Source organism: Neomonachus schauinslandi, chromosome 1, assembly GCF_002201575.2.
Source record: "Neomonachus schauinslandi chromosome 1, ASM220157v2, whole genome shotgun sequence".
Classification (NCBI taxonomy): Eukaryota; Metazoa; Chordata; class Mammalia; order Carnivora; family Phocidae; genus Neomonachus; species Neomonachus schauinslandi.
Genome location: NC_058403.1, coordinates 152845901 through 152862355, shown reverse-complemented (window position 1 = coordinate 152862355; position 16455 = coordinate 152845901). Strand labels below are relative to the sequence as shown.

At 39.3% G+C, this 16455-nt stretch overlaps 1 protein-coding gene across 7 annotated transcripts in view; it reads right to left on the bottom strand.

Moving 5' to 3' along the window:
- Positions 1 to 16455, bottom strand: part of CNOT10 (CCR4-NOT transcription complex subunit 10) — an 80943-nt gene that overhangs the window by 25569 nt on the left and 38919 nt on the right. For 4 of the 7 annotated variants that reach the window (XM_021677522.1, XM_044916114.1, XM_044916127.1 and 1 more), the window contains exons 8-13: positions 15624 to 15741; positions 11094 to 11243; positions 8967 to 9169; positions 3472 to 3593; positions 1857 to 2033; positions 588 to 668 (exon numbers count right to left, since the gene is read on the bottom strand). In XM_021677522.1, coding sequence (XP_021533197.1) covers positions 588 to 668; positions 1857 to 2033; positions 3472 to 3593; positions 8967 to 9169; positions 11094 to 11243; positions 15624 to 15741 — 851 coding nt within the window. The remainder of the gene's footprint in view (positions 1 to 587; positions 669 to 1856; positions 2034 to 3471; positions 3594 to 8966; positions 9170 to 11093; positions 11244 to 15623; positions 15742 to 16455) is intronic. The other 3 variants (XM_044916118.1, XM_021677523.1, XM_021677524.1) reach the window with 2 other exon arrangements.

Genomic DNA, 16455 nt, shown 5'->3' with positions numbered 1-16455 from the left:
AATGATATCTTATGGAAATAGAATCAGCCAGAAGTGGTAATTATGTGGTAAAAAACGGCCTTTTTTCTTTTAGGATTTTATTTTTAAGTAATCTCTACACCCAACGTGGGGCTCAAACTCACAACCCTAAGATCAAGAGTTGCATGCCCCACCAAGTGAGCCAGCCAGGCACCCAAGAAGCAAATATTCTTAACAAAATATTAAAAAACTGAATCCAACAATTTATAAAAAAAGATAATACATTGTGACTAGCGGGGTTTATCACAAGATTGAAAGGTTGGTTTAACATTTGACATTCTATCAATATAATCCATAACATTAACAAAATAAAGAAGATTAAAAATAACGTGCAATAGATGCTATACTAATTTTTGTTTTAAAGATTTTATTTATTTATTTGACAGAGAGAGACACAGTGAGAGAGGGAACACAAGCAGGGAAGTGGGAGAGGGAGAAGCAGGCCTCCCGCCGAGCAGGGAGCCTGATGCGGGGATCAATCTCAGGATCCTGGGATCATGACCTGAGCCCAAGGCAGAAGCTTAAGGACTGAGCCACCCAGCAGCCCCTAATTTTGTTTAGATACTCACTTTAAGTTTTCTAATTCCTGTTTTCTCAATGGAGAAGAAGGTGGAGCTGGAATGAATTTATCTCCATCATGGCTTTTACTGCTAAAATAAAGATAGACTCTAAATTATGAAGAGCAAATAAACAAATATAAAATTGTTTCCCTACCCCCACTCCCATGCAATTTTTTATGCCAAAAATATACAAGAACCAAAAACAACGAATGCAAAATGCTTAGCAACCAGTGTGCTGAAGCTATACTGTATTTCAGTTTCTTTCCTCCAGTATACAATGCTGTTTTTAAAAATTTCTAATTGTAAACAATATCTCTACAAAGGAAACCACTCCTGTAATTTCACACATTTCTCGGTCTTCTGATTGCTTTTTATCAACTACAGTAAAACATAACCCCAATGGAGGAAAAAACAAAAAACCCCCACAATTTTGTTTCAAATTTTCTTTAATATATGTATTTCTATCATAATCAAGAAAAAAACGCTGGGATGAAAGACTTGAATTTAAAGGTGCCATGTGTAAAAACAACTTTATATATAATGGTGTTTTATTATTACGAGAAGCTCTCTTAATTTCTTGAGACTGGTTAATATTTAACTTATACTAAAAAACTAGAAATTAGTAGAAATATTCTTGAGGTTAACAGTTTATGGTATGTTAAGAGAAAAGGCATAGGTTAAAAGGAGAAATTTTAGGATTTAAGTATTTACTTTAATAAACATAAAAACAAAATGCTATCTGGGAGAGCAACAGGATTTCTTTACAACTATTCCTCCTATCAATGAAAAGTTGTTTCTTTCCACTTTTCTTTCTTTCTTTTTTTTTTATAAATGTCACCAGGCTCAGCAGCAATACTTTTTTTTTTTAAATGTTTTATTTATTTATTCATGAGAGTCAGAGAGTGAGTGAGAGAGAGACAGAGAGAGAGAGAGAGAGAGAGAGAGGCAGAGGGAGAAGCAGGCTCCCCACCTAGCAGGGAGCCCGATACGGAACTCGATCCCAGAATCCTGGGATCATGACCTGAGCCGAAGGCAGACGCTTAACCATCTGAGCCACCCAGGCGCCCCTCTTTCCACTTTTCTTAGGTTCTCTCCTCACTTAGTCTTCACAGTCTCTCTCTCTTCCAGAAATACTTAACATTCATACTTTCTTATTATTCAAAACAGGGGATTTAGGAAATTCGGCTCGAGATATTAGGAATTCATCTAAAGGACAAAGAGGCTTACTAATGAAGTCCTGAGGGGCTTCACCAAAGGGGGTCAAAGGGATTAGAATACCTGCAAGTTTCACTGCTTTCACTGCTCTCCGTGTTCCCACCTAATTGATTACTATTTTTAGACCCATTTTCCTGCTTCGGATCTTGCTGTTCTTCGGGTAACAGCAACAAGGCATTTCTGAGACAAATGGCTGCAAACTCCATACTGGCTACAGGAATGGCTGAAGACTGTCCATCACTTAAAAAAGGAAAACAAATTAGCTAAGTAAATAACTTAAAAATAAATAAGACTTTTCTATTATCAGGAATAAAACCAATATAACTGGAAATGAAAATTTGCTGACAGGTAGAAATTTGAAAATAAGCAGTTATAAGAGAATCGTAAAGAACCTAAATCCTAAATATTACACACAAAAATTTTAAAAGTATGAATAATACATAGCAAGTATACACGTCATACAAGATTTATCTCTAGGAATGGGACTAAGGATGGAAACCAACTTGCAGGTTATCTGCAATGTCGTCGTTAATGTAACACAAGAGTTATAGACAAGGAAAATTATAGCGAGGGCAAGGGCAAGGGCAAGTATAGTAAGAATTGAAAAGAAAAGATTTTCACATCTGAGCCTTGTTTTGGTTGATCCTTGCTTTTGAAAATGCTTTATTTGTAAATTTGTCTTGCAATTTTTTTGAGATTTTATATAACTTTCTATTGGTTCAAAAGGTGAAAAGTAGTAATAATTTTGAAATTTTAGGAAAATGATCCTTTATCTTAAGTCTTAAAAAAAAAAATCTGCCTTATAGTTGAAATAAATTAAGACCAAAATATTGTGTGCCAGTTACTATTTTAAAACGTTGGGAGAACTTTTATTTATTTATTTTTTAAAGATTTTATTTATTTGACAGAGAGAGAGAGAGAGACAGCGAGAGAGGAACACAAGCAGGGGGAGTGAAAGAGGGAGAAGCAGGCTTCCCGTCGAGCAGGAAGCCCGATGCAGGGTTCGATCCCAGGACCCTGGGATCACGACCTGAGCCCAAGGCAGTCACTTAACCAACTGAGCCACCCAGGCGCCCCTGGGAGAACTTTTAAATGGTAGTGGAACATTTTTATTTTTTGGAAAAGAAAAAATACAGCCAATTTTTTTTTTTTTTTTTTTTTTTTTTACAAAGCCTACTACTTTAGAAATAATAGCAACTCCAAATTGGAATCTTTATACAAGATAAAGATGTTCATATTTAAAAGTTACTCAACTGAAGGTTTACATGTGACAGCTTTATAATGCTTTGGTTACTTTATGTATTAGTACTTTTCTCTCTAAATACTAAGAATTAGCTTTAGGGACTATAAGAAAATACCTAAATAAAAAGCATCAATGATAAATTATATAAAAAAAGAAACATCAAGATGCCCTCTTCTGGACATTTTGAATAACGGTACTGAATAGACCAGGGTCTCTTAGGCCATCAACAGTTTCAGCATAAATGTAATTAACTGAATTCTTATGTCAGATAATATTCACTGTGAACCTATATATGGGGATCTATTTGTTGAAGTAGCAATAAAACCTAGTTACAAAATGATTTCTCCTATAAAGTGGTAAGTCTTAAGCATATTTTTATAAATAACATTATGTGAAATATTAAATATCTATAGTTTCTCTTTGCAAAATACTTACTTATATACAGTATTCTGTATGGACTGTGATGCCAGAACTATTTTACGATGATAGCCTTGACCAACAATAGACTGTACAATTCCTTTCTTACTCGGAAGGCCTTTAGTTTCTTGTTCAGCAGTCTACAAAATACAAATAATTTCCAATTAATTTAATGCAATTATAAGACAGGATGTGAAAAATGATCTAATACTTTTCCGGTTACTCCAAGGAAGTTCCTAAGATCCATCGATGTGGAACGAAATATGCTCCACACTGAAGAGTAGTTAGTACATGGAGTGGGAAGTCTGTGATGCATGCTGTACTTTAATATGAACTTTGAGGTAATTCTAAGGAAAAAAGGCAATTCAAGAATGACTCAAGCATTTATTTAGAATGATTTATTTAGAACACTCTACATCCCAGGGACCATGCTGCATATTACAGGCACTTTGACATCAGATTAAGGAAACATATAGAGCCACAAAAACTCATGAAAAAGGGAAGCAGCTCTACTTTCTAAAACACATATCTTGTGCTTCTTCATTGAAAGCATTAAATTGTCAACAACTTATAAACTCAGACAACCTATATGTTAAAATTTACATGAGAACAATTCTTGCCTTCTAGAAAATTAAAATCCTAAAGCCCTGTAAAACATTAAACTGAAAAGAGTAAAAGCTACTTACACATATATAGTATTTTAGGATATTTCACTAAGATGCATCATCTTACTATGGGAACTGGATGGTGTCAACTACCTCTATCTTCCCTTTCACTCCAAATCTCTGAGTTACCTGCAGGTGGATTCCCAACTAGTCATATAAAGTCAGGCAGATTCTCATATGCAGAATAAACTGGAGCCAATCCATGAACTCACAGAGCTAAACTCTGCCCTGCAAAAAGTCCTTCTCTAAGCATAATGTTTCTGTACTGTTACTTATTGCCCCTACTATAACTTCTATTTATGACTTCTAATAAAACAAGGATTCACTTGCATATTCATTTTAAACAGAAAATATTACATAGTGCTTAAAAAATACAACATGCTTGGGGCGCCTGGGTGGCTCAGTCATTAAGCATCTTGCCTTCTGCTCAGGTCATGGTCCCAGGGTCCTGGGATCGAGCCCCGCATCAGGCTCCTTGCTCTGCAGGAAGCCTGCTTCTCCCTCTCCCACTCCCCCTGCTTGTGCTCCCTCTCTCTCTTTGTCTCTGTCAAATAAATAAATAAAACCTTTAAAAAAAAAAAAAAACACAACATGCTTAAAAAATACAAAACTGCTCTGATTAAAAACTTTTTTTTAAAGGTTTTATTTATTTATTTATTTATTTATTTATTTATTTGAGAGACCGTGAGGGAGAGAGAATCTGAAGCAGACTGCACACGGAGCACAGAGCCCAATGCAGGCCTCAATTCCACAACTGTGAGATCATGAACTGAGCGGAAACCAAGAGTTGGACCCTTAACCGACTGAACCACCCAGGCACCTCTCTGATTGGAAATTTTCTGTCAAGGATGCAGCCAAGCAATATTAATGAAAAATTACAGATAGTGGATATTCTGAACCACTATGGGAAAGACTTCCATTCTGACTTCTTTTCCTAGTGGTGGCGATAAATTTATGATTCATCCATACATTCTTTCCTGATCCTTTTTTTTTTTTTAAAGATTTTATTTATTTATTTGACACAGAGAGAGAGAAAGCGAGAGAGGGAACACAAGCAGGGGGAGTGGGAGAGGGAGAAGCAGGCTTCCCGCCGAGCAAGGAGCCCGATGCGGGGCTCGATCCCAGGACTCTGGGATCATGACCTGAGCCGAAGGCAGATGCTTAACAACTGAGCCACCCAGGCGCCCCACATTCTTTCCTGATCCTTAAGGTCATGCAAGCCGATCAATCAGATGGCTAGATTTGAAGATGCAACATATGAAAACAAAAATGGACTGGAACTAAAAACCCACAATAATAAACTAATACTTTCAATAATACACCAAGAGCCAGAACGTATGTCAGATCAGTCATGATGTAGAAGAATCGCATGTAATTAAAATATTACTTTATAGTGCCATAACAGCAACAGCACTCAACATATTTCAATTTCAGAACTAAGAAAAATAAATGGTACATCTATATATATATATATTTTTAAAGATTTATTTATTTGACAGAGAGACACAACTAGAGAGGGAACACAAGCGGGGGGAGTGGAAGAGGGAGAAGCAGACTCCCCACTGAGCAGGGAGCCCAATGTGGGGCTCGATCCCAGGACCCTGGGACCATGACCTGAGCCAAAGGCAGACGCTTAACGACTGATCCACCCAGGCGACCCACGTTTATATATTTTAATAGCCTTCTCTTAAAATGCTTAAATACTCTCCCTGCAATTAAGTCTACGTTTGATAATTAGCAGGATTTCTCACATATTATACCTACCCAAGCAAGCGTAAGCTGTGCTTCTGACAAAAGCGGTCTGAAGCAATGTGCATCAGATAAACAGGACATAAATCATCTCCTTAGCATCACCAATTTAAGTTCGTTCTTTTTATTCAAAAATGAATTTATTGGGGGCATCTGGGTGGCTCAGTCGTTAAGCGTCTGCCTTCGGCTCAGGTCATGATCCCAGGGTCATGGGATCGAGCCCCGCATCAGGCTCCCTGCTCAGCGGGAAGCCTGCTTCTCCCTCTCCCACTCCCTCTGCTGTGTTCCCTCTCTTGCTGTGTCTCTCTCTGTCAAAAAACAAATCAATAAAATCTTTAAAAAAAAAAGTATTTATTTTTAAAGATTTTGAGAGAGAAAAGAACGAAAGTGAGTGCACAAGCAGGGGGAGGGGCAGAGGAAGAATAAGACTCCCCGATGAGCAGGGAGCCCAATGTGGGCTCGCCCAGGGATCATGACCTGAGCCAAAGGCAAATGTTTAACCGACTAAGCCACTCAGGTGCCCCCAAAATGAATTTATTTCTGAACGTATAAACTGCTTTGGTCAGCATTCCTTCTATACTGACTAAACACATTTTATGGAATTTTATTTGTAGTTTATAATTTCTACTTATTGGGATTTTGTTTTCTGGTTTTATTCAGGAGTATTTTGGGGGTTGTTTTTACTGTCTTTTATGGCACTTTAGATCTTTTTTAGAAGGAGAAGCATAGACATAGATAATTATTTTTGGCAAATTCCCTATTTGTAGCACAAACTGAGTGTTCTAAGATTCACCAAATTATGGCAATCAAGTATCTTTACCATTTTTAAAAAAGATTTTACTTATTTATTTTAGAGAAGACGTGTGAGCAGGGGGGAGGGGCAGACGAGGGACAGGGAGAGGCAGACGAGGGACAGGGAGAATCCCAAGTAGACTCTACGCTGCCAAGTACAGAGCCGGATGCAGGGCTCTTTCCCATGACCCTGAGATCCTGATCTGAGTGGAAACCAAGAGTTGGATGCTCAACTGAGCCATCCAGGGCACCCCTACCATTTTTTAAAAATTAGAAACTTAGGGGTGCCTGGATGGCTCAGTCAGTTAAGCGTCCGCCTTTGGCTCAGGTCATGATCCCAGGATCCTGGAATCGAGCCCCGCATCGGGTTTCCTGCTCAGCATGGAGTCTGCTTCTCCCTTTCTCTCTGCTCCTCCCCTTCCCCCCTTTTGTGCATGCTCTCTCAAAATAAATAAATACAAATTTTTTTTAAAGATTTTATTTATTTGACAGAGAGAGACACAGCAAGAGAGAGAACACAAGCAGGGGGAGTGGGAGAGGGAGAAGCAGGCTTCTTGCTGAGCAGGGAGCCTGATGCGGGCCTCGATCCCAGGACCCTGGGATCATGACCTGAGCTGAAGGCACCCCATTAAATAAATAAAGTCTTTTTTAAAAAATTAGAAATTTGTACAAGAAAATGGGAGGATGGGGACTTCATAATAAAATCCACAGAATGAAGACTATTCTAAAGGTACTATTTCTAAAAATAAGTAATTTTAAAAGAAAATATTAAACCTTACTGTATTTCTCTACTTCTAGGAAGATCTAATTCCCTGGTCTCCAATAACTGTCCAAATGAGAGGTCTCCAACACTTAAAATCATGAATGAATTAAAGAGAATAAGCAATTTCTAGAGATTTTTTTTTTAAAGATTTTATTTATTTATTTGACAGAGAGAGAGATAGCAAGAGCAGGAACACAAGCAGGGGGAGTGGGAGAGGGAGAAACAGGCTTCCCGCCGAGCAGGGAGCCCGATATGAGGCTCGATCCCAGGACCCTGGGATCATGACCCGAGCCAATGGGAGACGCTTAATGACTGAGCCACCCAGGCGCCCCAATTTCTAGAGATTCTTGTTTTAAAAAAGTATAAATACTGCCTAAAATTGTCAGCTAATTTAAGAATTATCCAGTAAGAAAGTTGTCTTTTAGGGCACCTGGATGGTTCAGTCAGTTAAGCGTCTATCTTTGGCTCAAGGCATGATCCTGGGGTCCTGGGATCGTGTCCCACATTGGGCTCCTTGCTCAGCAGGGAGCCTGCTTCTCCCTCTGCCTGCTGTTCCCCCTGCTTGTGCTCTCTCTCTGTCAAATAAATAAAATCTTTAAAAAAAGGAAAGTTGTCCTTTCTTAAAAGGCAAATTACAATTATATAAATGATTAAAGCCCTTCAAAGATAGCACTTATTTCTTTTCCCAGTGGTATACCCAAATCATGAATAACTTAAGTATCATGTGTGAAAACTGCCAGGCAAACATACTTCTAAATGCTAGTTTTTGCAGCTGCTTCTCAGGAAGTGCTGTTCAGCAATAGGAGCAGCAAAAACATCTATATCACCTATGGCAGACAAACCCCAGGTGCCAGGCCTCCCAATCTCCACACAGCCAAAGAGCGCAGCAAAGGTGGGGGGTGGGTAAGAAATGGGGTGATACAGGCATCTGTTAATTCTGATAGAACCTGTCTTTCTCCTACTCCCACTGACCACTTCCCACTTGAGATTTCAAACGCTTCTACCAACCACCACGTGCAGATGTTCTAGGCTGGGACACCCATGTAAACTGGCCTATTTCTCACAGTCACTGTGGACAATGGTGTGAGAGAGACAGCTTGATAATCCATGAACTCTGAACCATTTACTGAATCAAAACTAAAGCCCCTCCCCACTGAAGGAAATGCAGTGTTATACAGTTCTTTGCACACTCATGGTCTTAGTCCTTCTCTAACCACCCGGTGCACATACCATTCTCAGGCCAGCACATGATATGGCCCCTGCCACAGGAGCTAGCAGACCACTGTTCCAACAGATACGACCCTCTCGTTGGCTTCACCTCTTTAATGTGACTGCTGATACAGGCTGCTATACTTTAAGAACCAGAATGTTAACAAGTGACTTTAAGAAACTAAATCTTTTGTCCAACTGTTGAAGAACAGACTATCTTTATAAATTCTCTGAGAGTTATAAAGGGAATGAGGTCTTGTGTGTTTTCAAGTATTTTCTGCTTTCTATGTAACAAGTTGGGGGGGGAGTGTATAAGATACCCAAGGAGCACTCACCCCCTTATTTGCAGCAATGCAGCATTCAGCCAACCTTAGCCAGAGGCGGGGATTTGCATGATAAACCTGAACAGCTTCAATCAGACACTCAAAGGCAGCAAGAGGTCTTCCAATGTGAAGAAGCTGAATGCCACAGTTATACAGCAACTCATACCTCTTGTTGGTTAGTAATGTACACATGGGTCTTCCCGAAAATTTCTTGCCTAATGATACAAATTAGGTAAGAAAAAAACATTAGATTAAAAATAACAGTTACACTGAAAACATTTATTCCACTAAATACTTAAATACTACCTTGTTTAATACCAAGGACCCCAGTGTGAAGTTTTGTGTTTCTTTGAAGATTTTATTTGACAGAGAGAGCACAAACAAGGGGAGCAGCAGAGGGACAGGGAGAAGCAGACTCCCGACACAGAGCTGGATCCCAGGATTCAGGATCATGACCTGAGCCAAAGGCAGATGCTTAACCAACTGAGCCACGTAGGTGTTCCGGCCCAGTGTAAAGTTGTAACAGCTCTCTATTAGTGATGATCTTCATCCTCAACCCCACAAACATCCTCCAGAGTCATCTCAGTTGCTTGTGCTGGTGTGGCCAGAGATGTCTCTTCTCATTTGCCAGCTCCCCAGGTAACAATGGTCCAGAAAGGCAAACAAAATAGATAGGACCCACTGACTCCTATGAATCTTTAACCACCTTCCCACCTTTTCAGAAGATTCACTTTCTTTTTTAACTTTCATTTTGGTTAGCCATTTTATTGTCATGTGCTTTCTTAACCAGAAGTATTCAGCTACTGTTAGCAGGAGTTTGGGAACTTTACTATGGAAATAAAAATTAACATATTATACCTACAATGACTATGGTTCACTCACTTATTCAAAGTTTCACAGTCTACAATAAGACTACTTATGATTTTGGATACACTTTTCGTCAGTTTTTTTATGGTTAAAAAAGCTACATAATTGCTTGATTTTAAGCATTCCAGGTCAAGGATCCATATCATATGAATATTAAAGTAAGAAACTTCAGGAAATTTGCTCAAAGATTGTCAGGTGCAAAAAAATAAAAAAATAAAAAAGACTGTCAGGTGCTGCCTATAACATCCCATGTGAAACCCTGGAAAGAAGCTATAATAAAACTAGTTTAGGGGCACCTGCCTGGCTCAGTTGGTAAAGCATGCAACTCTTAATTTCGGGGCTGTGAGTTCAAGCCCCACATTGGGCATATAGCTTACTTAAAAAACAAAACAAGGGCGCCTGGGTGGCTCAGTCGTTAAGCGTCTGCCTTCGGCTCAGGTCATGATCCCAGGGTCCTGGGATCGAGTCCCACATCGGGCTCCCTGCTCTGCGGGAAGCCTGCTTCTCCCTCTCCCACTCCCCCTGCTTGTGTTCCTGCTCTCGCTATGTCTCTCTCTGTCAAATAAATAAATAAATAATCTTTAAAAACAAAACAACAACAAAAAAAACACCAAAAAAACTAGTCGAGAAACCTTAGCAACATACTTTGCTTTATAACATTACCATGTGTGGGGCGCCTGGGTGGCTCAGTTGGTTAAGCGACTGCCTTCGGCTTAGGTCATGATCCTGGAGTCCCAGGATCGAGTCCCGCATCGGGCTCCCTGCTCGGCAGGGAGTCTGCTTCTCCCTCTGACCCTCCCCCCTCTCATGTGCTTGCTCTCTCTCATTCTCTCTCTCTCAAATAAATAAATAAAAATCTTAAAAAAAAAAAATAACATTACCATGTGTGATTACTGATTTTCAAATCCATGAAAAAGTAAACGTAATTTAAATTTCTTTGATAATTACTCCTACCACCTTGCTATTTGAAGTACCATATCTACCAAGTCTCCGGAGTCAAACCCGTTGGGCAGGGTCGATGTTAATTGTAGGCAGGCACATATGGATGCATTCTGACCAGACACTTGATCACTATCTACCTATTTATTCTTTACCAAAAACAAAAAATTACTTTTTAAATTCCAGTATAATTTACTTACCTTGTTATATTAGTGTTAGGCATACAACACAGTGACTCAACAATTTTCTACACTACTGGGTGCTCAGATGCTTGCTCTTTAATATCATCTCTCAAGTAGGAAGATACGAGCTGTCCCCCAGCGATGGGCTCACCTGGATCAGTGCTGCCTGCACTGAGCTGTGCACAAACACCGTCATTCTCCTGCAGAGCCTTTTTAAAGTAGAAAATTCCCAAATTGTGCTTGCTCATGGCAAAATGGATGCAACCAAGATTATTCCAGAACATGCATCTCAAGCATTCACCTGACAAAAACACAAATAAATTTGTCCAAAAATGTAACTGTTGACATATGCCACACAAGAATTGGCAATGCAACAGGAATTCCACCTGGTCCTTATAGAAAAGTTTATAAGGCATCTGAAATTCAGGACATCTGAAAATTTTCTAAGCTCCTTTCCTTTCAAAATCTTTAATTAAAGGTGATAAACCCTACCCATTGATTTTGTTAGCCTGCTTAATCTTTTCTTCTGATTTTTAAACAGTTGTGGGCAAATAATATAATAATGCAAAGGACAAGAAGTATTTATTAGTAACATTATATGCACTGCATCCACACAACAAAATATTATGTAGAAACTGGAAAGAATCAGTATATATGGAAACATACTAAATGAGTAGCAAGAATACATTAAACAATATATAAAATACTGCTTTTGCTTGTTTAAAGTCTTCACTGTTCTTTTAGTTCACACTTCTTTAATTATCACTAAGGCTGAGCATCTATCTTCTCAAGCTTGTTAGGCATTTGTATTTCTTATCCTGTAATACACTGCTTCTTTCTGTTCTTTACCCATTTTTTTATTTGGTTACAGATGTTTTTCCTATTGGTTACCTGTTAGTATGTTATAGAAACCTTCTGTCACATCTGTTTCAAATATTCCCCCCAAAGCCAGTGTGTCATCTGTCTTATGACCTGGCTTCAGTGTGTACGTGTGTGCGTTTAATCATAAAAAGTTTTACATTTTTATGTGGTGAAATTTAATCATCTTTTCTAAAATCTATGGTTCTTGCATTTTGGATAAATCAAGTATCCCACCCCCCCCCCACAAAATTAAAATATTCAAGTTTTCTTTAGTTGCTTTCAACCCTTCATTCCTCTGGGTTTTATTTTGCTGTAATGAAAGCAATCCAAGCTTTAGTTTTCTTCTTCTAAACTGCTTCCCAAATACTCCAAAACAATTCACTGATTGTCTTTTCCACAATGATATAAAATACCAGATCAGACTGACAAAATTAACACTCAGGATATTCAATGCTTAATACTAAAATCTAAAGATTTTCTTCTGATGTGTTCTTAAATTGAGCAATGGTATTTTATTTTATTTTATTTTTTTTTAAAGATTTTATTTATTTATTTGAGAGAGAGAGAGAGAGAGAGCACAAGAGGGGGGAGCGGGAGAGGGAGAAGCAGACTCCCCGCTGAGCAGGGAGCCTGATGCGGGACTCGATCCCAGACTCCAGTCGCTTAACCAACTGAGCCACCCAGGCGCCCTGAGCAATGGTATTTTAAAAAGACAAAGAGTAGGCTTCTGGGGAAGACAGTAGGAAACACATTAAAATGTTTATTTAAAGGAGGCTACCTCTGGTAGTGGCACTGTGAACAATTTAAGAAACATTCTATTCCTGAATCTTTTCCAATAAGCGTATTTTATCAGCAGCAAAAAATAATTTTACATGAGAAAATATTTTAAATTAATAACTATAAAAAATTCAGTACGTAAAATATATAACTACTATATAAAAATCTTTCCCATTAGATCATCTTAACTGTTGAGTAGTCAACTGTATGTCCTGCTCCTCACTCCACTGTAGAGCCTAAAAATATTGATTCTGAAATCTGTATCAAGACAATCCTAAGCAAAATTTTCTCAAAGGATACTGAATTTTTAGTCTTAAAGATCATTTCAGTGTTTGGGTGTTATGGGACTCTGAGGGGAAATTATGACAATAAAAACAGCAAAAATGAAAATTTAGCACAATTAAAAATGGGTACTCAGAATAAACAGAATATCCAAGAGAACTGTAATGGAACAAATTGCTTTTCTCCATCTTTTACAACCCCACTTAACAGAACGGGTAAAGCGGGGGGAGGTGAGTATGTATGCAGGTGTGTTTTTTTTTTTTTTTTTTTAGATTTTCTTTCATTTATTTATTTGACAGAGGGAGAGAGAGAGAGAGAGCGAGTGCGTGAGCACAAGGGGGAGCTGCAGGGAGAGGGAGAAGCCAACTTCCTACTGCTCAGAGAGCCCGCCTCTGGGCTTGATCCCAGGACTCTGGGATCACCACCTGAGCCAAAGGCAGCCGTTTAACCGACTGAGCCACCCAGGCGCCCCTGCATGTGTGTTCTATCTTCGCATCTGGATAGAATCTAAAAGAAAACATCCCCAAGAACCTTATTCATCCTTTGCATTTTAAGATTTTATTTATTTATTTATTTATGAGAGAGTGAGTGCGGGTGCATGTGCATGTGAAGGGGGGAGGAGCAGAGGGGGGAAAAAATCTTAAGCAGACTCCACACTGAGTGCAGAGCCCAACCTGGGGCTTAAACTCACAACACTGAGACCATGACCTGAGCTGAAACCAAGAGTCAGAGGCTTAACCAACTGAGCCACCCAGGCGTCCCCATCTTTGCATTTTAAACTTGGGATAAAGCATTTTCAATAGTTTGACTTCATTTCTTGAATAAATGGATTTTCCCTCTTTCTCCCCATAAAATAGCAATGATGTGAACTTAAAAGAAAGCCCCAAATTTTACCTTTCATTTTACCAACAGTATTAAGCAACTCATTAAAACTTTTTTTAAAAAACAAACAACAAAAACCTTTCTTTTTTAGACACAGAGAAGAGCAGAGGGAGAGACAGAATCTTAATTAAGCAGGCTCCACACCCAGCACTGAGCTCAATGCAGGCCTCGATCTCACTACCCTGAGATTATGACCTGAGCTAAAATCAAGAGCTGGATGCTTAAGCTGACGCTTAAACCTCATTAAAACTTTCTAGGGGCACCTGGGTGGTTCAGTTGTTGAATGTCTGCCTTCGACTCAGGTCATGATCCCAGGATCCCGGGATCGAGCCCTGCATTGGGCTCCCTGCTAGGCAGGAAGCCTGCTTCTCCCTCCCCCACTCCCCCTGCTTGTGTTCCTTCTCTCACTTTGTGTCTGTCAAGTAAATAAATAAAATCTTAAAATAAATAAATAAATAAATAAATAAAACTCTCTAAACAGGGACGCCTGGGTGGCTCAGTCGGTTGAGCGTCTGCCTTCGGCTCAGGTCATGATCCCGGGGTCCTGGGATTGAGTCCCCCATCGGGATCCTTGCTCAGTGGGGAGCCTGCTTCTCCCTCTGCCACTCCCCCTGCTTGTGCACTCTCTCTGACAAATAAATATTTAAAAAAAACTTTCGAAATAGAAAACAGATAACGATAATTATCTTCCCAACTTTATAGAAATATTTTTGATATAGTTAATCTAAAAAATCATCATATGGTCACAGCTTTTACAGGAGAAAAGGGAAAAGTACAAACATTATCATCTCATTTCCTTAAAAGATCTCATTTCACAAAGTAAAAGTCCAAGGACCTTACGTCCTGGACATAATTTGTAAGCTGGTATTAAAAAATGAAATGGGGGCGCCTGGGTGGTTCAGTCGGTTAAGCGTCTGCCTTCGGGTCAGGTCATGATCCTGGAGTCCTGGGATCGAGCCCCACATTGGGCTCCCTGCTCAGCAGGAAGCCTGCTTCTCCCTCTCCCTCTGCCGCTCCCCCTGCTTGTACTCTCTCTTTCTCAAATAAATAAAATCTTAAAAAAAAAAAAAAAAAGAAATGAAAGAAAGCATACATGAGGTGAAAGAAAAGTAAAGGAGTGAAGCTTCTTTTTTTTTAAGGATTTTATTTATCTGACAGAGAGAGAGACAGGGAGAGGGAACACAAGGGGGGGGGGAGGGCGGGGAGAAGCAGACTCCCCGCAGAGCAGGAAGCCCGATGTGGAGCTTGATCCCAGGACCCTGGGATCATGACCCGAGCCGAAGGCAGACACTCAACGACTGAGCCACCCAGGAGCCCTGAAGCTTCTTCTAAAATGGAAACAAATAGGGGCACCTGGGTGGCTCAGTAGGTTAAGCATCCAACTCTTGGTTTTGGCACAGGTCCTGGGATCGGTCCAGCCTCAGGCTCTGCACTCAGTGGGGAGTCTGCTTCTCTCTCTCTCTGCTCCCCCCCCTTTGCCCCTCCCCATGCTCACTCCCACTCTAAAATAAATAAATCTATAAAATAAATAAAATGGAAACAAATAATAGAATAAATTCTAAGAATTTTCTGCAGCAGAAATAATAAAACATTTCATTTAAAAAAATTAGCGGGGCTCCTGGGTGGCTCAGTCATTTAGCATCTGCCTTCAGCTCAGGTCATGATCCCAGGGTCCTGGGATCAAGCCCTGCATCGGGCTCCCTGCTCTGTGGGAAGCCTGCTCCTCCCTCTCCCACTCCCCCTGCTTGTGTTCCCTCTCTGTCATAAAAAATAAAAATAAAAAAATAAGCAAAAATCACACTGAAGAGCACTATAGGAAATAAACAACAAAACACAGAAGAGCCAGAAAAAATACTAGAATTTCACAATTTTCTTTTACCTGTTTTCATGAATCCTGGATGTTCAGCAATGTTTGAACTATTTAATAGCTTCACAGCTTTTCGATAATTGCCTCTTAAGTACTCAAAATTGCTTTTAAGAAATAGAGAGGGTGCAGACTGTAAAGAAAATATAAGTTGCTTATATTTTGTTTTCAGATGTCTATTGTGAGATCATAATCACACTGCTGTATTGGCATGTATTCAAGAGCATAAGTGAATCATTTAAATCATGCTCACAAAAAACTATAGCAATTTTTCATTGCTCTCACGATCTAAAAAAATTAAACCTTATCAGAGAGCACCTTATCAACTGAATTAAGGGTCTGCCTAAAAAAAATACATGCAGTACATATGTATAAGAATACAGTCTGCAGATCATCAACAGACTGTCTTCATTTATTATACTACTACTTGGAAGCCAATTTAACTAGGTCCTTCAGTTCAATGACTATTTAGAGAGATTGGAGGTCTCCCTTATTTTTTAGGGTACAGATGCACCTTCATTAGAACCCAAAGGGACACAAATAATCCAATGCCTTTCCAAATAGGAAAAAAAAAAAGTGTCATTCTATGGATGGAAGAATTGCCTAACAGAATACCTTATTTTCAAGAGCTAATCTTGCTTGTGACAAAGATCACATTTTGGATGGCAGACCATGTTTCACTTCCCCTAAGAATCCTCCTAGTGGAGGATCATCTGTATCATACCTATTTAGAATGCAAAAGCATGCATAGATCTGCAGACTAAACATCCATCCAAGAGGACATCAGGAATCCTGGTCTCATCATTTATTCACTTTAGCTTAGCTATAGGCTTTTCTTCTAAGTCCT